The sequence below is a fragment of the Hirundo rustica genome, chromosome 6 (genome assembly GCF_015227805.2).
Source record: "Hirundo rustica isolate bHirRus1 chromosome 6, bHirRus1.pri.v3, whole genome shotgun sequence".
Taxonomy (NCBI): Eukaryota; Metazoa; Chordata; class Aves; order Passeriformes; family Hirundinidae; genus Hirundo; species Hirundo rustica.
The window spans coordinates 2,549,557-2,567,814 of NC_053455.1; the positions used below are offsets into that span (position 1 = coordinate 2,549,557).

Here is an 18,258-nt window from a genome sequence, read left to right on the forward strand (position 1 = left end):
AAACAGGAGAAGGCACCAGCCACCTTCAGAGGTGCTGGAATAGCTCTTGCCCTGCTCCACGTCACTTCCCCACTCTGCTGCAGTGGGATGAAGCCACCTCAGCGTCCCCTGCAGCCAAAGGGAGAAAAAGGCACCTCTGGAAGAGATCCAGCCCATGTGAGAACCCACCTCTCTCCACAAGGCAGGGTGGGATGGGGTTGAAGGCCTGAGTGTGGGGCTTACACTGCACAGAGCCTCCTGAAGGATCCCTCCCTGCTGCCTTTGTTCCCAGATCCCCTGGCTGGCTCTAAGCTCTGCTGATTGTTCACCATCACTGTGTTATTTATAGGGTTCTGTGGCCACCTCTGAGAGCTCCCAGGTAACTGAGCCAGCCTGCAAGCCCTGGAGGCACCATCACTGCAAATGGGACATTGTCCTGCCCACACCTGTCCCCTTTTCCTCCAAAGCCAGGGATAATCCCAGCTCCTTTCTCCAGCAGAGCCGAGATGCCACCAGGCACATTGATGTGTAGGGCACCTCCTGTGCCTGGGTAGGACAGGGCCCTGAGGGGCACGAACAGGACGCTGTTTCCATGTTCCAGGCCACAATTCCTGCTGTTTGCTGCTCTGTGTCACCCACTGGCACCGGGGCTTTGCCCTGGCCCTTCCCAAATTCTCCCTCGTGCAGTCACTGTGCCCACCAAATGGGATCACAGAGTAATTTGGATTGGAAGGGGCAGGGACACTTTCCACTGTCCCAGCTTGCTTCAAGCCCCGTCCAGCCTGGTCTTGAATGTTTCCAGGATCAAAAAATCATGGAATTGTTTAGGTTGGAAAAGCCCTCCAAGATCATTGAGTCCAACTGTTCGTCAGCACTGCCAAGGCCACCACTGTCCCAAGTCCCCAGGTGCCACATCCACAGGGCTTTTAAATCCCTCCAGGAATGAGGACTCCACTACTGCCCTGGGCAGCTGTGCCAGGGCTGGACAAACATTTCCATAAAGAAATTTCCCCCAATATCCAGCCTAAACCTCTCCTGCTGCAACTTGAGGCCATTTCCTCCTGTCCTGTGTTTTTTTTTTCCCCTGGGAGCAGAGACTCTGCAAAGATCCCTAAAAAAACCACAAGGGAGTGTTCCTAAACAACCTGCTGTGGATATGACTTTCCTTAGGAGTCTGAGGGAGGAAAATGAGTGTTCCAGCTGAGGGAATGAGTTCCATCAATGTCTTGGTTCCTTCTGCCAAGAGGAGCAGGTGAAAGCCCTGAGCCCTGAGGTTCCTTACCCTTCAGGAGAGCGGCCACCTCGGAGTAAGAGCGCAGCACTGCCAGGGACACGGCTTCCCCTGAAACACAGGAGAGGGGAAACACAGCCCTGAGGGACAGCCAGGGGACAGCCAGCCCCACCCTGCTCCCTGACAGTGTCACTGTGTGAATCTCTGCGCCCTGAGCCGTTTCAAGCTCTGGAAAACTTGAAATAAGTAAGGAAAATTTAACTTTATGCTTTAGCAGACTGGCTAGACCAGCCCATGAGTCCATGCTGCATTAATTTCCCCTCTTGTCCCACATTTATTTCCTATAAAATGAAGGCTTAAAATCTCTAAATATCAAGATTGATATCTGCTCTTATCAGCCAATGGGAAGAACTGATTTAATCCGATTGTTATTAGTGCCCATGGGATGTGGCACGGATTAATGGTCAAAATCTGTCTCCAGGATCTCTCCATGATCATGGAAAGCACAGAGAGCACCCCAAAGTCAGAGAAGGGACAACCAGGCCACATTTCATACTCACAGCTGGCATAAAACAGCACCACAGTCCGGGCAGCCTCCGAGAGGGAAGAGTGGAAGTTCTCCTCCGTCAGGACAAGGATCTGCTCCAGGGGCAGCTCTCTCTTCTTGTCCCTGGAAACTGCTTCCACCACCTGGTCATCCTGAATATCTGCAAGGGATCCACAGGTGTGTCCAGGGCAGGGGGAACTGCAGCCCCCCTGGGCCACCCCGGTGCACGATTTTGTGCTCCAGATCCTCTCAGCAGAGACGTGGGGTGAGTGAAATCTTGTGTGGGGAGAGGAGGCACAGCCACCCGGACAAACCCCCCCCAAATGCCCTAATCCCACCTCACACCAGCTCTGCCCTTGGGTTGGAACAATGCTCTTTAAGCTCCTCTAGGATCCTGACCACTTTTTTTTTAAGAAAACACCCCCAGCTTTGCACAGAGAACTGTGCATTTTCGATTCTGCATTGCAGGGACCGGAGTTTTCTCCCCGGAGGAAGCAAGTCTGGATCTGCTCTTCCAAAAACGTGTCTCAAACCCTTCCAAAGGGATGGATAATTTTCAGGTGCTTGCAGAGGACACGGTGCTGGGTGCACTTTAACCCTCCCATGCCTCTGGAGCTGGTGCATCCAAGCACATTCCCTGTCCCTCACACAGCAGCTGTTCCTCCAACAGCTCTGATTTTTCTCCCTGGTGTTTCCACTGAAAATCAGACCTGTCTGTCATATTCCAGTGACCTCAGAGAATGAGAGAGCCACTTTGTGGCCACCATGAAGGGACTGTGATGGTTTGCAAGTGCTCTCTAATGCTTTGCCATGCCTGATGCTGATTGTACCTTCTGTCTGATGACAATCAGCTTTGCAGTGATTAATTGCAAACCTTGATTGTTATTCTCTTTCTCATCCTCATCTTCCTCCTCCTCCTGCTCATCCTCCTGGATTTGTTTGACCTTGTTCTTTTCCTCCACCAGGGTTATAACTTCATCAGTGTCTTCCAAGACCAGGTATTGGATTGGCATTCCCTGAGGAAAACAATAAATCAGTGGGAGCACAACATCCCCCTCTGCTTATTTTGCCTGCAGACCAAACTCAAGGCTGATGGGGCACCATCTTCCCAACTCCTTAATTTTGGGATATGTCACAGATCCCTGAAGCTGCCAAACAGGGGAAATGTCTGGGTTTCGTTCCTTGGACCCAATTTCTCCTCTGCATGAGTTTTTCTCACTCATCAGGCTGATGTTTCCTTGTGAGGAAGTAAATGTGGTGAAAGTGAACACCAGCCCAATCTCCTAGCAACTGAACTCAGATCCAGCACTGCAGGAAAAATCCCAGTGGCCAGGCAGGGAAGGAGAGCAGGGAAGTACAGGGGACACTTGGATGTCCCCTCATTAGAGGGGTCAGGCTGGGTCTGAGGAGCCCATCACAGCCTGGGAAACCAGCACGAAAAATCCTTTATCTCATGGAGCTCAGCCAGGAGAAACGTTCCCAAGTCTACAGGGACTGCCAACCCACGGAAAGAAGCAAAAAAGCAACACGAATTTCTCAGAAATGAGACCTTGTCAGCTTAAAACCAGCGCTGGCACCAGCTCAGACTGAGGCACTGGAGAGAAAATGGGAAGTTCATCAGGAGCTGAGAGAAATGACAAAGTGCTGGCACCTCCCACGGGCTCCCAGAGCCACCCAAGGCGCACATCTCTCAGCAGGAGAGCCACGGGAAGCCCTCAGGGGACGCTCAGGTCTGATCCTGCACCTGAAATCACAAGTGTGACACTTCAGGTAATCTGGGCCATCGTTGTGTTCCCTGGCATCTGCCAGCACCCAACCCCAGCCTGCCTCACAAGCTGGGTCAGGTCCCTCGGGAGTTTAACTCATCTCCATCCACCTCACTTACCTCACACCCTGCCCTTTCCCCAGCTCGCTGCCAGAGGCACTGGCTTACCTCAGCTCAGCACAGACCTCTGGTTGTTCGCTCTCTGCTTCACACTCACTCCCTCTCCCACCTTTTGATGCCTTTCCTGAGGCCTTCAGAAGCCCAGATCTTTGGGGAATCTGCACTTGGATGTCGTTCACAAACTTGTGTTAAGGTTTAGTGGAGATGTCACTCAGTGTTTTCATAAAGAAAATACACTCACTGTTTTCTCTCTCCCAGCAGGCACAACGGCTCTGCAGCGCCCAAATCGTGGAATTATGGAAGGGACATGAAAGATCACCCAGCTCCACCCCCTGCCATGGGCAGGGACACCTTCCACTATCCCAGGTGGCTCCAAGCCCTGTCCAACCCGGCCTGGAACACTTCCAGGGATGGGAAATCCACAGATTCTCTGGATAACCTGTTGCACACACGTGTGCAGCTTGGGAATGACGCTTCCCCTTGAGCTTCAGGGAATGCTGTCAAATTAAAACCAGAGATGAGCAACATCCCACCACCCTCTCCAGAGCTAAGTCCAATAAAGAAAATCCAGCATCCAACCTCATCTGGTGTCTTGAGGGCGACGTTTGACCGGTGCAGAACGTTCAGATCTACGAGGTCCCTTCCAAAAACACAAGGTGAACATCAGATGGTGCGACACGGAAGGTCACCCCTCCTCTTCCTGCCCTAATTCCATCAGTGCTAAGTTTCCTCTCCAAAATCTCTCTTAGTCTGACTCTTTTTCCAACCTTAAGCCAGCAACGCTTTCATATTAATTCTGGACAAATCCTTAAACATGAAACACGCTGTCACAGGATACAGCCTGGTTTTACTGCCTCTCATCCGAGTGTGGTTGAGTCCACTGACTGGTGTTGGGGTAACCCAACTGAGAAACCCTTCAGAAAGCAAGGAGAACCCCAAAACACCTGAGAGAAATACCTGGACAAAAGGGCAACTCCTGCTTTCCCCAGGAGCTGCCAGGCCACAAACTCTGCTGTCCTCCTGTCAGCCTCATAGGTCTCTTTCTGGCTCAGGATGAACACCAGGGGCAGCCCGAGCTGCAAGTGGACAGTGGAGATCTTCTCTGGGTCCTCAGCAACCTCTGTCTGGAGAACAGCCAGGGTTATGCTGCAGCACAGCTCCACAAGTTGAAGGTGCCTCAGCTCTTCCCCGGCCACAGAAACCCTCAGGAAAAAGCTTCCAGCCCCAATTCTAAAACACCCATGGGAGCAGAACCCACACAACTCCAGTTAGACTGCTCCGACATGTCACGACCTTCCCCGTTAAAAACCTGGCCTTTATTTTGTGTGCTTTAGCAATTCCAGATGTCAAATCTCCGCTTTTTTTTATTCACCTGGCATCCATTCCCCGGGGCAGTTTGAAAAACCCAGCCACAACATGCCAAGAGCTGGAATCCTTCCCTTCCTGCCTTGGACGTGCTGCTTCATGACAGCTTGATGAATTGCTTTCTCTCCGTGGGCCTAATCCAGGAAAATGGCTGAAGGAGCATTCCCAGCTCGTTCTACTCATCCTTTTGGATGGGCAGGGATGATCACTGGGAACAGGAGGCTGCTGAAGTTCTCTGCCCCGTGGAAGGAGGAAACAGGAGGGAACTTTCTGTTCCTTGTGATCACCAAGGCGTGAAGGACTGATACCAAATTCCAGAGGGTGCTGAAACTCCTGCAGGGAGCCTGCAGGAGCAGCTGAGGACTTTGGGGGTGTCTAGTTTGGAGAAAAAAAGGCTGAGGGATGACCCCATTGCTCTTCACAGCTTCCTGAGGGGATGTGGAGAGGCAAACACTGATATCTCCAGGGTATCCAGGGATAGATTATGTGGAAATGGTTCAAAGCTGCATCAGGCGAGGTTTAGACAGAACATCAGGAAAGTTTCTTTACCAAGAGCACTGGAACAAGCCTCACACTGAGTTGGGCAGTGCTTAAGAGTCATTTGGAAAATGCCCTCAACAATTTATTTACGTTTTGGCCCGCCCTGAATTGGCGAGGCAGCTGCACCAGGCGATTCCTGCTCCTTGCCCGGACCCACCCTGGAAGGGGCAGATTCCCACAGCCAGCCTTTCTCTCTGCTCCCACCTCCCTCATCCTCACCTCCCTCCCTGCCCTCCCACCCGGCAGCTCCTCCTTCCCAGTCCTACCACCAAGGGAGCCCCCATGAGCTTGAGGTGCCTGTGGATGTTGAGCAGGGACAGGGGCTGTGCCAGGGCTGTCCTCCTGCAGGGCTGGCCCGGCTCTGTGGCCCGCTGGCAGTGGCAGAACAGGAGCCGGGCAGAAGAGACATCGGGGTCATCATGGCTGTGAGAGAGGAAACAAAACCCACCCTGAGCAGGGCTTCGAAGCGCCCTGAGAGAAGGACCAGGGCTGCTGATGTGCTTCATGGGGTTATCCTCAAACTCAGGGTTTGGCAGGGTGGTGGAACAGGGTGGGAGAGCTGGGAATGTTCACCTGGAGAGGAGAAGGCTCCAGAGAGAGAGAGCTCAGAGCCCCTGGCAGAGCCTAAAGGGGCTCCAGGAGAGCTGGAGAGGGACTGGGGACAAGGGATGGAGGGACAGGACACAGGGAATGGCTTCCACTGACAAAAAGTAGGGATGGATGGGAGATTGGGAAGGAAGTTTTGGCTGCGAAGGTGGGGAGGCTCTGGCACAGGGTGCCCAGAGAAGCTGTGGCTGCCTCTGGAAGTGTTCCAGGTCAGGATGGACAGGGCCTGGAGCAATCTGGGATAGTGGAAGATGTCCCTGGTTAGCTGCGACACCATCACTGCTGCTGGCCTGTGGGTAACTTTGGGAAGCCACTTTCCTTTCCTGATGCACTTGTTCCTTACCCCTAAAACAGGGATCGCCTTCTCTGGGTAAGGATTTACGAGCTCTCCATGGAAGAGCAAAGTGCACTATTAAGACCCCGAACACTGCTGCCCCGGTTGGCTGGAAGCTGCTCCTGTTGGAGAAGCTCCCACCATTTCAGCAGCTCGGGAGGCGGCGGCGCTGATTCAAGGAGAATGAAGGCGATTCCTGTGCAATGACAACCGTGCCATCTAGTGGGAACCACAGCACAATTCCCCGAAATCCCGCCGGGTTGGAATGGCACCTCGGGAAGGGCCACGCTGGTGCCTGCCCTGGTGTCACCTGTGACAAAACCCCGGGTTAACCATTACGGAGTTACTAATGTTGGGAAAGACCTCCAAGATCGCCGAGTCCAGACGTTCCCCCAGCACTGCCAAGGCCAGCACTGAGCCGCGTCCCCAAGTGCCACACCCACACAGCTTTTAAATCCCCCCAGGGATGGGGACTCCAGCACTGCCCTGGGCAGCTCCTTCTAATGCCTGGCAACCCTTTCCATGAAGAAATAATCCCTAATATCCAACCTAAACCTCCCCTGGCCCAGCCTGAGGCCGTTCCCTCTCCTCCTGTCCCTGCTCCCTGGGAGCACAGCCCGACACCCCCGGCTGTCCCCTCCTGTCAGGGACTTGTGCAGAGCCACAAGGTTCCCCCTGAGCCTCCTTTTCTCCAGGCTCAGCCCCTTCCCAGCTCCCTCAGCCTCTCCTGGTGCTCCAGCCCCTTCCCCAGCTCCGTTCCCTTCTCTGGACACGCTCCAGCCCCACACAGTTGTCATGAGGGGCCCAGAGCTGTCCCCAGGATCTGAGGTGTGGCCTCAGCAGTGTCACAGGGGGACAATCTCTGCCCTGGGGCTGTGGCCACACCAAGGCTGGTACAAGCCAGGTGCCACCGGCCTCTTGGCAACACCCCAGGTGATGTTCCCACTTCCTCCCTCCCACTCCTGGCTGCAGGAGTCATCAGCAGTCACATGGAAGGATCTGCCATTCCAAAGCAGCTCCTCCTGCGTGGGAAGGGGGTGGCCAGTGAGGCCACGGGATGGGAATTCCCAAATCCATGAGCAGTGCTACAGTTCTTGCTCTTGGATATCGCAGCACAAGGTGGGAGCGCTTTAGGATTTTAACATCAACTCACCTGAAAACCCCTGGCTGAGGTTTGATCCATCAGCCACGGAAAGGAGACAGAGGGCTCTTCTCCCGTGAAATCCCACCCAATACAGCCACAAACAGCAAGGCTACCCCAAGGCTAAGAACACAACCAGCAGCTTTGGGAAAACAGATGTGACTGTCCAGCCTTGGCACAGCATCCTAATGCCATCCCAGAGCTGATTCGGGAATCGGAGAGACCAGGAGTGAGGCAAACAGTGCATGGAAGCAGCTCTCCATGGTGGGGGGGTGTGTGGATGTACCTGGTGGCTTTCAGCAGTGCTGCCTCAGTTGTCAGGACAAACTGGTGGATGGTGCCATAGACAAAAGCTGCCTCCATCACAGCTCTGTGCTCTGCAAAGGGAAAGGCAAGGTGAACTCAGCTCTGTTCCCTTCACAGCTCCTGCTTCATCCTTCCCAGGGGCAAATATCAACTCCCAGGCTTTCAGGGACTCTTGGTACAACAACACAGAGTCTGTCTGAAAACACTGCAAAGGGAAGTGAGCAGCTGGAGCTGGATCCCATTCCTGATCCCCAGCAAATCCATTCCCTGCTGAGACAGAGATCTGCCCAGGGATTTATTATTTTCGGGACAGCAAGCATGGGCTTGCTTTCCCTCTCCAAGTCCTCTCAAGGTTTATGCTCCCAGCAAAACTCTTCTGGTGCAACTGATCCCTTTGGAATCAAAGCAAGACATATGGAAGTAGAGCTCTCGTGGCTGGGTGGCCCTTGCAGGTTTCCATCTGCAGGATTTGGGGTCAGAAACTCAGCTCCTGGATATTCTACCAAAAGAAGGCTGGGGGAAGAGAGGAAAGATGGAAAGCTGAGCATCCATACCTGCTGTCCCAGTAGCTGGTACATAGGCAAAGACCATGTTGGACTTCCCTTTCAACACATTTTCAATGTTCTTAAGATCTGCCAGTGTTTCGACGTATTTAACTTCATTAAAGAGCAGGGCACTGAGGAGGCAGAAGAAACCTCATTAGCAGATGGCTGAAGAGTAAATTTGCAGCCATACAACCATGATGGGAAAAACAGGGTAAAATTCCAGCTTGTTGCTGGCAGTTTAAGGATTCACAGCCAACTGGAGGTGCCCAGGTGTGTGCTGGTGAATTGTCTCAAGGGAAAAGGTTTAACAGGGTCAAACCATAATGAAGAGAGAAGCTTGACTGAGCTTCTGGAATACCTGGGGCTGGCATTTAGTGGGAGCAGAAAGGAAAAGGATTTCAGAGAGTGGGACGTGGTCTGGACTCACAACAAAACGTTGGCGACGATGGAGTTCACGTCGAACAGGGCGTCGGTGGGGAACTCTCGGATCAGTCGGTCTCCTCTGCGGAGGGAAGAGAGAGTCACCAGAGGGACTGAGAGAGATTCACTGCATGGATCACACGGGAAAAGGGAGCCAAGGCAGGCACAGGAGAGGCAGGACGATGGAGAAACTGCAGAACACATTTGAGATGTCTTTGATCTGAGCTGGGAATCGTTCAAGCCCGGCTGAGCAGGTTCCTGCTGCACTTGGGGACACGGTGGCCTTGGTGGCCTAGGACTCAATGATCTTAAAAGGTCCTTGGAATGGTTGGACTTGATGCTCTTAAAGGTCTTTAGGATGGTTGAACCTGATGATCTTAAAGGTCTTTTCCAACCTTAACTATTCCATGATTAGCAGTGGAACAGTCAATGAGAACTGAGCTGATACATCACAGTTTCCAGGTGACAGCTCTTGGAGAGACCAGGAGCTGAACCTTCCCGCCCAGGGCAGAAGAGTTAACCCCACCAATAAGGAGAGCACCAAAATGTGGGGTTTTTTTTGGACTAGACCCAAAATCTTGTGGCCTGGGTATAGCTCTGGGGGTGGGAGGCCAGAGGAACAGGAGAACACCAACGGAGGGTTTCTCCTGTGGTTTCATTCCACAGCTCATCCTTCTGCTGCTCCAAGGAACTTAGGGCAGGATGGGGGAATTCACATTGAGGACAAAGCATCTCCTCTGCCTGTGCTGGAATTTTGGGGGTACCTTTGGCTCAACTGTGCAGGTCACTGCTGTCCTCAGGGCTCCTCTCATTCCTTCACAGACATCTCTGATCGCTGCCAGTGTTTCCTTCAACCATTTGCACTGGAAAGAAATCCCAGTGCAGTGCCCAGAAATGCCCCTCACCTGAACAGGAAGGCTTTCCTTAATGCATTTTCTTTTCCACAATATCTTGAGACATCCTCTTCGGGACAATTCACCTAGAGAGCAAACATGTGTGATTACAGATTCAGCCCCACAATGACCACACACACCCCCTTACAGCTTTCTTCCGTTCAGGAGTGTAAATCCAGCCTTTCCAAACCTTCTGGGAGGGAAAATCCACCAAAATAGACACCAGAGATGGAGAGTGGAGTTTGTACCTCAGTTTTCCAGCCCAGCCTGCTGATTTGGGTCAGATGGGATCAAAAGACCCCATGATCTGTCCAGCACATTCAAAGTGACAGATCAGCACTTCCTTACTGAACTTGGTCTGCAGCTGGAGGAAACGAAATAAATCCAAATATAAATATATAAGCACTTGTTAGAGCCTAATTACACTTGCCTGAATTCGTAATTCCCTCACGTGAACCTGCATAAAATTTCAGCTAAAATCTCCTTTGTATGAAATTTTTATTGCACTGAGATGAAAAGAAGTTAACCCCCCTCATCCATCGTGGAACAAGGACACTGGAACAGAGAAGTTGTGGATTTTCCATCCCTGGCAATGTTCCAGGCCAGGCTGGACAGGGCTTGGAGCAACCCAGGATGGTGGAAGGTGTCCCTGCCCATGGAAGGTGAAGTGGAAAGAGATGAGCTTTAAGGTCCCTGAAAGCCAAAGCTGTTGTGTGAGTCCACGATTCTATGAAAAATATTTGCTCATTCCCTTCCCTGCTCATCTCCCACTTACTCCATCCCACCGAGCAGCATCCCTGAGCCCCGTTCACCTTCACCACGGAAACACCGTAGTCCTGGAGGGCCTCAGCTGAGCTCTCAATCTGCTCCAGGAAGGGCTGGGCACCAGGAGAAACTGAAACACACACACACACACACAAAAAAAATCCTCTGCAAGTCCTCAGGGTGAAGAGCATCCTCCTGCCACAACCCGAGATGTGGGAGATGTTCCTCAGCCCACGCCAATGTCTTTGGGAAACCACACCCAGGGGATCACGAAGAACAAAAGAAAGGTCAAGGATCTTCTCCTAATCCATGACAGCCTTTAGTTCTCCCTCATGAAAGGGATTCTCCTTTTTCTAGCAGGTACTATGGAAGAGAGGAAAATTCATTAGGAAACTGTCTTTCTCCTCCACAGTATCTCCAGAAAATATTCCAGAAAATGAATGAAGAAGTTTGAAGGACTGTGCCTGAGGACACAGCCAGGAAAAGAACCCATCCCAAGAAGTCTCTGCCTGTCAGGAGCACTTGGGACTGTGCAAACACAGCGCTCGACCAGCTCTTCAAAACCCCTTTGTGTTTAAAAATCTCAAGAACTGCCTCTTCACTGAGGAGGGGCACATGTTGGTTAGAGGGATGGAGCAGTCCTGCTGGAGGAAAGGCTGAGAGTTGGAAAACAGAAGGTCCTGGGGTGAATTAACTGCAGCCTTCCAGTGCCTGAAGGAGCCAACAAGAAAGACAGAGATTCTTTACAAGGGATGGAGAGCCAGAACACAGGGAATGGCTCCCACTGCCAGAGGGCAGGGATGGATGGGAGACTGGGAATTGAGAATTCCTGGCTGGGAGGGTGGGGAGGGGCTGGGATAGAATTCCCAGAGAAGCTGGATCCCTGGAAATGTCCAAGGCCAGGCTGGACAGGGCTTGGAGCAGCCTGGGATGGTGGAAGGTGTCCCTGCCCATGAAAGGGGTGGGACTGGATGGGATTTAAGACCCTTCCAACTCAAACCATTCCATGATTCTGGGATTGTTCCACTCTCACCCAAGCCTTGCTGAGCCCCCCAGGCTGATGGAAACTCACTTTAAACACGTACCAGTGGGGCTGAAAAAAGCCAAGGATGTTTTTCCAGCTTCCAAGCCACCGAAATAGTGCTGGGGGCTCGGCTGCTGCTGCAGGCTGGCACTTCCACATTTTGGGATGGAGGAGGCACAGAAGAGAAGGAAAACCAAGGAAGAAACCCATCTGTCCTTTTGGGCTGACATAGCTATTCCCAGCTACAGGCACAGGAGAGTCACAACTGGGGGAAAAAATGAAAAAAAAACCAAAACAACCAACATAAACACATATATGAGCGTTTCTCTGTTTTAGTCTCTTTTATGTGACTGTAATTTCCAGCTGTGGAAATTATTATTAATATGACACACACATCTTGAGGATATTATGAATTAGTCACACAATCCACTCAGACAACTGCAGAGAGGACAGCAGAGGCCACTCTCTCCCCTCTGAGTGGCACCTTCAAGTGCACAGACCCTCAGAGCTTTCAGCTCAGGGCTCGTTTTCTTCCCTCCTCTTTAGTTTTTTTTTCGAGTCAAACAAAAATTCCACGCGCAGGCATCAAAGCAGTGACAGCATCATCCACAAACCCCCGCCCAAACTGTCTCCATTGCTGCTCCAAAGCTTCGAGGATGCCAACAGAAATTTTTGTGGCCCTGAAAGGTGTTTTGCAAAGGGATGGGACGCGTCGTGGTTGCCAAAAAAACCAAGTGGCCATTTGGGATTCAAACGGGAGAGCTCCTGTTTCAGTGCAAAACAGAAATGTGCATCTCGTGACGCTTGTTTCTGGTCAGAGTGAGGAAGAATTTTGCAGGTATATTTATAAAGATTTTCTAGCTGAAGTCCTTAGCATGAGGATGTTCTGCTGGTGCTTCAGGAACACATGTTCCAAATTTTTTTTTTTTTTTTTTTAATAGAATAACTGATTTCTCTCTTATATTTATAAGGATTTATGTAACTTAAATGGATGCTATTTTTATATAGACTGCTGGGTTTTTTCTTTACTCCGCCATCAGACGCTCTATACAATTTAACCTTTAAAGGATTAATTAAAAAATCAGATTACCCTTGACCTAAAATATGCGTAGCAATAAGTCAGACAAGGATTCTGGAGAATCTTTTCTGCTTCTGGCTACTGATTTTGCCACTTCTTTGTAGCCGCCTTGATATTCTCAGGGAATATATTTATTAAGTGGTTTTATTTATATATATTTATATATTTATATTATATAGATCTATTTTTATATATAAATAGATATAGATACAAAATAAATATATTAGAATATATTTATTAAGTGAGTTTTCCTGAACAGACTGATTTTGGTGGGAAGTGCCCCTGCCCCTGGCACGGAACAAGTTGATCTTTAAGGTCCCACCCAACCTAAACCAATCTGGGATTTTGGGATTCTGCTCACTTCGGGCCACGGCAGATGACGTGAGGAGGTTAAAGGATGAGAAGCCACCTCCTTCCCACTCCATTCCTTCCCAGCCTGCTCCTCAGGGATTGCTCTCTGCTGCTGGAGCGTGGCTGCTCCCTGCCCAACAAAGGGACAAAGCTGGGACTGAATCCACGCACAATTTACATCACGAGCTGCAGCTGCCTCCCTCGACAAACACCCCTGTGTCCACGGGCTGTCACTCCCTCCAGAGCCTGGCAGAGGCTGTCAGCTCACCACGGCTGCCCTGGGATCAACCCAAGCTCAAACACTCCAAAAACAAGCGGGGAAAGACCCTCTGCCATGCTCCAGGAGTCAGGAGTTACTGACAGGCACACTCAGCCTTCACAGGCTCCTTCTCCAGGAGCTCAGGGGTTTGGATCAGGCCACAACAGTGCTGGAAATGCATTAATTTTTTTTTTTTTTTCATCTCAAAATCTCCAGTTGTCTCCTTTCCAGCTTTGGGCAGTGTCAGGCATTCCTGGTCCCATGCCCTCCCATCTGTTCCCCTTGGCTTACAGAGGGGACAGGGATCAGGCTTGGGGGGGTCATGTTTATTAAATGACAAACTTGGCTACGGCAGGATGGAAAAATAAACACAGTCCTGGCAGGTGGGAACGAGCCCGGGTCAAATGGGAGAGCTGACAAGGAAGGAAGAGGAGCAGCCTCCAAGGACTCAAAGATGTCACAGGATTACACCTGGAGGAGAGGTTCAGCAGTTTGAAATGTAATTCCAGCCCCCAAGGAGACCCCAGAGCCCCTGGCAGGGCCTAAAGGGGATTCCTGGAGAGGGACTGGGGACAAGGGATGGAGGGACAGGACACAGGGAATGGCTCCCAGTGTCAGAGGGCAGGGATGGATGGGAGACTGGGAACCAGGAATTGTTCCCTGTGAGGGTGGTGAGGCCCTGGCACAGGATGCCCAGAGAAGCTGTGGCTGCCCCTGGATCCCTGGCAGTGTCCAGGACCAGGGCCTGGAGCAGCCTGGGATAGTGAAAAGCATCTCTGCCCATGGCAGGGGGTTTGAATGAGATGGGCTTTTAAGGTCCCTCCCAACCCAAACCCTTCTGGGGTCCAGTGAAAAATGTGTGCTCACCCCTCCCCTGCTCAAATCCTCTCACCTCCTCATCCCTCCTTCCTGCCCAGCAGCTTCCCTCTGCTCCCCATCAACCAACACCTGAATATTCAGCTTTTAGGCCATTTCCTCTGTCACCTCTTTCCCATCAATGGAAAATTAACACCCCAGGGCTGGAAATATCCAGAACCCTGTACCACTGACACTTGCAGGATTGCCAGAGATGTGTGAAAATACCACGGACGTGTGAAGCAGCTCTGTGTCACTGCTGGGAAACCTTAAGCCCATGGACAAGGGACGGCCTAGCACAGCACTGACGGAATGCCAGGCCTGGTTCACGTTTCCACTGTCACAATTCCAAGGCAGAGCCAGGCAAGGTAGTTTAGGTCACTGTAGGTGACCTGAAGTGAAACCAAATCCACCAGAGGTATCCAGCCCAAACTCTTGTGGGGGCATAAACTGTGGTGTCACATCAGTTTTGTTCGGGACTCCTGCACAGGAATCCATGGGCTGGGATCACCTCTGATCCCAGCTGCTTTCCCTTTTCCTCACACAGATCTCAGCTGCCAAGATTCACCACTGAGGAAGATGAGGGTGTTGTGGGGTGGGATTTGAGAGTCACGAGACAAGGATGAACTGCTGTTCTGTGGGGATTATGGACTGCACAGCCACCTGGTACCATCATCCATGGGCTTCCCTGGACTTGGGAGAAACACCACAATTTGTTTGTTATCTTCTTTTATTGTGTTAGAGCCAGGATTAAACGCTCAAGAGACGCAGTTTTCATGTTTGGACTCAGATGTTTATTAATTCTTATCTATAGCACAGTCTCACAAGCTGTGAGTTCTTGCTAACAAGGTGAAAAATGGCTCTGTCTCTATCTCTGTACAAGGCCTTTTAGAGCACAAACTGACCAATTATGAAATGACACCTAAATTATTTTAACTTTTAACCCAATAACCAAACACCCCTGGCCCGCAATGTGGATTTTTCTGCCCAATTACAAAATCCCACCCAGAGCCATGGAGAAGAAGGTGAAAAAGAAGGACTCAGCCTCTGCCCTAAATCCTCCATCCTGCTTCATCTCTGTTCCTGTGTTCTAAACCCTTCAGCTCTGAGTTTTGCACCCTGTGCTGTCACACACTTCTATCCAAACCCCACACCCACAATCCCAGTGCTGTCACTCCATTCTGGAGCCTTTTCCACGGCCTCAGGTCAGTGCAGGGTTTGCTGGGGGGTCAGAGCCTGGCAGCACAGAAAGCCTGGAATTCTCAGTGCCCGGGGTTCCAACACACCACCAGCCTGGGGTTTAACACCAGTGATGTAAAGTCTGCACTTTGTCTTGTCCAAATATCATCACAGAATCCCAGCATGGTTTGGGTTGGAAGGGACTTTAAAAACTAAAGTTCCAACCTTGCCATGGGCACCATCCCAGGGTGCTCCAAGCTCCACCCAACCTGGCCTTGGACACTTCCAGGAACTCAGGGCGAGCCACAGCTTCTCTGGGAATCCTGTGCCAGTGTCTCCCCACAAATACACTATCCCGTTGCTCCTCATAAATTTTACCCCATTCCATCCTCTCCCAGCCTGCAGAGGCCTCAGCTGGTAAGTTTTAACTCCCTAGGTAGATATTCCTAAAGCAGGAGCATTCAGGATGCTCCTAAATGGAGTCACCTCAAGCTCTCCTGTGCTGACCTAAATCAGACCTCTCTTTGCAGCAGGACATTCACCCCACACCCTGCTGGCACAGGTTTTTGGCAGGATTCTCACCTGCCTTCCATGCCCTTCTGGCAGCACTTAACCAGGGAGCTGCTCTCCTGAATTTCCTGGCAGGGAGAGCACAAACCAGACCCCAAATCCATGTGGAGCTGACTCAATCCCTTAGCTACAGCAGGATGGACAGGCTGAAGCTCTCTCTCCAGCTCACCTGGATGTTCCAGCACAATTATCCCTCCTCCTGCTGCTCCAAAATACCAGGCAGAGAGGAACACTGACAGCTCCTCCTGTATTTTTGTTCATGCAAACAGGTTTCCATTAGGTGATCCAGAAAAATGACAGAATCCTTAAGGTAGGAAAAGCCCCCTAAGATCATTGACTCCAATCATTCCCCAAGGGGGAATGGCTTCCCACTGCCAGAGGACAGGGATGGATGGAATATTGGGAAGGAATTCTTCCCTGTGAGGGTGGCAAGGCCCTGGCACAGGGTGCCCACAGAAGCTGCCCCTGGATCCCTGGAAGTGTCCAAGGCCAGGCTGGACACGGCTTGGAGCAATCTGGGATGGTGGAAGGTGTCCCTGCCATGGCAGGTGTGGAACTGGATGAGTTTTAAGGTCCCTTTTTAAGGTCCCTTCCAACCCAACCCATGATTCCTTACCTGGAATTGTACTGACTTTTCATATTTGACTACACACTTCCCTTCCCTGCTCCAGACTTTTCCTACACAGCCAACAAGTTAATTATCACAAACCCATGATAATTATCACAAGTTCATTATCATCATCCAATTAGCTGGCACAGAGCTCAACCCAAATCCTTTCAAATTTTTCCAAAGGCGAGTTCTTGGACTCAACTGATTTGAATAGGGTGGTAGAGCTGCAATTCCCCAGCATTTGGTGCTGGAATAACAGTGAGATACTTCTCCAGAACTTTGGGATGAGCCTGCAATTATGGGACTGAAATAACCACTGGCCCTTTGCACTCACTCCATCTCCCTGCTGCCTACAGGGGCAACTGTGGGAGCATCTTGAAGCACAGGGATTCTTTTCTGGGAACATCCAAGTGCATCCCAGCCTGTTGCCCAGAGTGCTTTGCATGGATACTTGCAGGATTTTTTTGCCTGGATTTTTGATGCTCTCATGCTGCCCTTTATCCTGCCACTTCTAGAAGAGTTTCACTTTCATTTTCACTTCCAGGTCCAACTTCCCAGCAGCTAGGTCTCACTTTGCTATCCAAGGCTGCAGGAGGGACACGCTGCAGCCTTTGCCTCTGCCCGTGCCAGGAGAGGAGGGCTTTGATTCCCGTGCCCAGCAGACAGCCTGCAGCATGGAATCGTACAGGTTGGGAAAAAAACCTCTAAAACCAACGAGTTCAACCACTCCCCCAGCACCGCCAAGCCCACCGCTAACCCACGTCCCCAAGCGCCACATGCACACGGTTTGTGAACACTTCCAAGGATGACGAATCCATCACTTCCCTGACAGGATCGCCGCGTGCTGGAATCGCCATCCCCTGGAATGCTGAATCCCAGCGCTTCTCTGCTGGAACCAGCATCGCCCAGCGCTGCTGCTGCTGCCCCGTTCAGTCTGTTCTTGGGAACCAGCCCCCCCCGAAGTCCCTGGAAAGCAGCCGGCGCTGGATGCTGAGCAAGCTCCGGACGGGCTGGGGGCTGTCACCTACCGGGTGTCCCGAGCGTTCAGGTCGATGTCCTCAGCCCTCCTCCGCGGCGCTGGGACAGCCTCCCGCTGCTCGGCGCCCCTCGGCCCCGGCCGCAGGGCTGGAAGAGCCGGGATGCCCAAAGCAGCGCGGCTGGGTCTGTGCCAGCCGGGGGAAGCGATCCCTGAGCCGAGCGAGGCCTCTCGGTACCCAGGGGTTCCACCCGGAGCCGAGACCACTTCGCGGTGCGGAGCTGTCCCTGCACCCACAGGGAAGGCCGCCTGCATGGAACAGACGGTCCGTGAGCGACACCCGGACATCCCCACATCCCCAGCCTGCAGCAGGGATGTTCCCGCACCCCGACTCTGCCTGCGGGGTGCTCAGATCCCCCCGGCTCCTCCGGGAGGCCCCTCAGCGCTCCCCTCAGCGCCCCCCGCTCCCCTCTCTCCCCTCCCATCCCTCTCCCGCTGGCCCCTCACCGCCTCTCAGGGAAGGAGGGACGGCGGGCGGGCGGCGCCGCCAACCCAAGAAGCAAAGCGGCGGCGCGGCCGGGGCGTCGCGCGGGTGATTGACAGGCGGCGCTGGCCAGTGGGCGCGGCGAGCGGGCGGGGCGGGGGGCGTGTCCGCCGGGCGGCCAATGGGGAGCGCGCGCCGCCGCCCCTCAAATCAGCGGGCTCAGCCGGCTGTCCCCGGCACGGAGTTGTTTGGCGGCGGGCGGGCGGGCGGTGCAGCCGGGCGGGCGGGAGGGAGGAGGAGAAGAAGAAGAAGGGG

The 18,258-nt window shown here is 52.3% G+C and overlaps 1 protein-coding gene across 2 annotated transcripts in view; it reads right to left on the reverse strand.

Annotated features, from left to right (window-relative positions):
- TXNDC16 (thioredoxin domain containing 16) overlaps positions 1 to 17,793 on the reverse strand; it is a 37,339-nt gene extending 19,546 nt beyond the window's left edge. The window contains exons 1-13 of one of the 2 annotated variants that reach the window (XM_040068455.2): positions 17,512 to 17,793; positions 11,643 to 11,846; positions 10,605 to 10,687; positions 9,805 to 9,878; positions 8,907 to 8,981; positions 8,489 to 8,610; positions 7,915 to 8,005; positions 5,814 to 5,970; positions 4,600 to 4,766; positions 4,222 to 4,282; positions 2,632 to 2,773; positions 1,771 to 1,917; positions 1,262 to 1,321 (exon numbers count right to left, since the gene is read on the reverse strand). In XM_040068455.2, the coding sequence (XP_039924389.1) occupies positions 1,262 to 1,321; positions 1,771 to 1,917; positions 2,632 to 2,773; positions 4,222 to 4,282; positions 4,600 to 4,766; positions 5,814 to 5,970; positions 7,915 to 8,005; positions 8,489 to 8,610; positions 8,907 to 8,981; positions 9,805 to 9,878; positions 10,605 to 10,687; positions 11,643 to 11,811 (1,348 nt within the window). In that variant the 5' untranslated portion in view covers positions 11,812 to 11,846; positions 17,512 to 17,793. Of the gene's footprint in view, positions 1 to 1,261; positions 1,322 to 1,770; positions 1,918 to 2,631; positions 2,774 to 4,221; positions 4,283 to 4,599; positions 4,767 to 5,813; positions 5,971 to 7,914; positions 8,006 to 8,488; positions 8,611 to 8,906; positions 8,982 to 9,804; positions 9,879 to 10,040; positions 10,288 to 10,604; positions 10,688 to 11,642; positions 11,847 to 17,511 lie in introns of those variants that run through there. The other variant, XM_040068456.2, reaches the window with a different exon arrangement.
- Positions 17,794 to 18,258: the final 465 nt, after the last annotated feature.